The sequence below is a fragment of the Dipteris shenzhenensis genome, chromosome 22 (assembly GCF_047967505.1).
Source record: "Dipteris shenzhenensis isolate YYH24624 ecotype China chromosome 22, Dip_SZ_1.0, whole genome shotgun sequence".
Taxonomy (NCBI): Eukaryota; Viridiplantae; Streptophyta; class Polypodiopsida; order Gleicheniales; family Dipteridaceae; genus Dipteris; species Dipteris shenzhenensis.
In genome coordinates, this window is record NC_141617.1 from 32,355,927 (window position 1) to 32,358,808 (window position 2,882).

The 2,882-nt window shown below is 43.8% G+C and overlaps 1 protein-coding gene across 1 annotated transcript; it reads left to right on the forward strand.

Moving 5' to 3' along the window:
- The first annotated feature begins 410 nt into the window (after nucleotides 1–410).
- Nucleotides 411–2,062, forward strand: LOC147888008 (peroxidase 29-like). Its single transcript, XM_087393794.1, has 3 exons — nucleotides 411–703; nucleotides 852–1,206; nucleotides 1,410–2,062. The coding sequence occupies exons 1-3, from the start codon at nucleotides 491–493 to the stop codon at nucleotides 1,796–1,798; spliced, it is 957 nt and encodes a 318-aa protein (XP_087249920.1). The 5' UTR covers nucleotides 411–490; the 3' UTR covers nucleotides 1,799–2,062.
- The last annotated feature ends 820 nt before the right edge of the window (nucleotides 2,063–2,882 follow it).

Here is a 2,882-nt window from a genome sequence, read left to right on the forward strand (position 1 = left end):
GCAATCAACAATGAGCAGATGCCCATTTTTCATCCGAAAATATATACAAGGTGGCACCGAATGTTGCATTGATTCTAGCTCAAGACAGCTCACGTTTGACTACGTTGGTTTAGACTCTTTAGAGCCTGTCTTCTTTCGTCGTCTGCTTCTCATCGTGTTGCATCACTCTATGGCCCAACGCAGCAAAGCCGGCTCTCAAAACAAAACAAAGCTATGGCTCTGTCGTCTCCTTGTATTCGTGCTGTATGGCGCTGTTCGTTCTTCATTGTTGCAGCAACCGTCTCACCAACTAGATTTGCCTCATTTCCAGTCCTCCCCCCCCTCACGTCCTACCCCGTGCAGCATTCAAACGTCACGCTCAGCTTCCTGCTCTCTCCTTTAGAAGCTGTTCTGGCTAACAGTAGCATTCAACTTTGAATCCCACCTGGCCTTTCTCCTCAGATCATCTCCACGTTTCCTCATCAGTTCTCTTCGTCCCCCTTCCTCCAACATGGCCTCTCCTTTCCCTCAGTTCATCTCCTGGTTCAGCCTCGTCTTCCTTGTCTCCTGTTTCCCCCTCGTTCATTCTCAGGGCGGTTACTACGCCACAACCTGCCCTAATGTGGAGCAAATAGCGAGAAGCACAATACGAGGTCTCTTTGTCCGTGATGCTACGGCTCCTGCAGCCATGATTCGTCTCGCTTTCCACGATTGCCAAGTTGACGTAAGTTGCCATTTCTGATGCGGCTCTTTATCCGAATGTTCTTTTCTATGGGATACTTTCAGTTGCGCCCGATGAGTCTAACCATTGCACTTGGTCGAATGGCAGCACATTTTATCGAGTCTAATCATTGCATTTGGTCGATTGGCAGGGTTGCGAGGCTTCAATTTTGCTCGATACAGGCTCAGATGGAACTTCAGAGCTTCAATCTCCCTCCAACTTGGGAATCAGGAGGTTGGACTTTATCGACGACATCAAATCGCGCCTAGAAGCAGCATGTCCGCAGACTGTTTCTTGTGCTGACATTATAGCCCTCGCTGGTCGAGATGCTATTGCTCTGAACGGTGGTCCCGACATTTCTATTCCTTTGGGTAGACTAGACGGCTTCGACGCCAGTGCCAGTGCGGCTACAGCTCAGCTGCCCCCTGCAACGATTAGCGTAAGCAATATGCTTAATCTCTTCGGCCAGATGGGAATGAACACAGCGGAGAGCGTTTCAATCTTAGGTAACTCTGCATTCCTTTTCTTTAATGTGCATGATCTCGGTAGTAAAACCAGGCTTCAATTGTGGCTGCTTGCCTAAGCTCCCTGGCTTCGATTGTTGCTGTTTGCCTAGTCCCCGTGTAACGCAATGCTCTTCTATTAATTAGACGTGGTTCCTTCTCTTGGGCAGCTATCTGATCTACTTCGGTTTTGAATCAACTACCAGGCTCTCATACTATGGGCGTAGCTCATTGCGCCAGCTTCGTAAATCGTTTGTATCCAGTAAGGGACCCAAACTTGGGAGTGCTGCTCTCAACTACTCTGAAGGCTAGGTGCCCAAGGCGTTTCCCGAGCAATGCATTTGCAGCGCTGGATACAACCAATTTTCTGTTCGACAACACGTACTTCAGGAACGTTCTCAATGGCAGGGGAATCTTGACGATTGATTCCGAGCTGGGTTTGGATCCCCGGACGTTCCCGGTAGTGCAGAACTTTGCCTTTAATCAGGGTGCGTTTTTCAACGCGTTCGCGTCCGCGTATGTGAAGATGACATCGTTCGGAGTTCTCCAAGGAAATCAAGGAGAGGTGCGGACAAACTGTCATCTGAACAACTAAGCAGTATGTCTGAGATTTGTGCTGTTGAGCTTTAAACCGTTTGAAGAAGCCACAGCCATATCCGTAATTTCATGTGTCCTTACGAATATTCTTTGGTTCACGCATGGAAGCTCATAAAAATCATGAAGACTTGTATGCATCAGTTGGCAACATGCATGGACGCGGTGAATTTCATAATTATGTGTTAAAAGCGAAACAAATGTTTGGAGGAATGGTTGAATTATTATGTAGGACGCTCGACTCTTTTGGTTTGAACTTCGACAACATGAGCACGACAATGTGTAATCCATTAGACGTTAGCTCTCTAAAGGAGAAATTATTTACACAATGTAAGTTCTTATGCCATGGAAGGGAAAAAGATTTAAGGCAAATAGGGGGGAAGTAGACATGGATAAGGGGAAAGAGTACCCCTTGCTGTAAACCTCGTAATGGTATTTTTCGGATTTTTGAGTCATTGACATGCCATTTCTAACTAAAGTCCTATCTTAATGTTTGAGTGTTATGTCTCCGCTTGGGTCTTGGAAGAGAATAGCATCTATCATAGCCATCCTTATTTCTCTCCTTTTTTCACTCCTTAACATCACAAGGGTCCAAATATAGTACATATGGAATGGTGATCACATAAAAATTTCACAATGAATCATTTTTTTAAAGGACATATGCTTTCATTTAAAAGGTTCTACTCGCACACTAAAAAAGCATAGTTAAACTTTGACAAACAACATTATATCTGGACCATTTTAAGGGAATAGAAAAAATGTGAGTAAAATGACTTTACATGTAATGGCTTAATATTTAAAACATATGTGAAAAGTTATATTAAATTCCTTCATCAGAATAAATACTTCCCCCTCATTGAGAGAGCATACATGATAGCACGTCCTCTAGGATGACACACTAATCCATTGAAAGAGAAATGTTAATAGTTATTCGTAGAAAGGAAGGACATCTATGGAAAAGCTAGTAGATACCTTTGGACACATAAGATTCCATCCTATACAACACAAATTGTTGCAATATGATATTGATATTAGCTAAACTAAATAACTAAACCTAAAGTAGGAGTAAATGGTGGGAAGAAGTT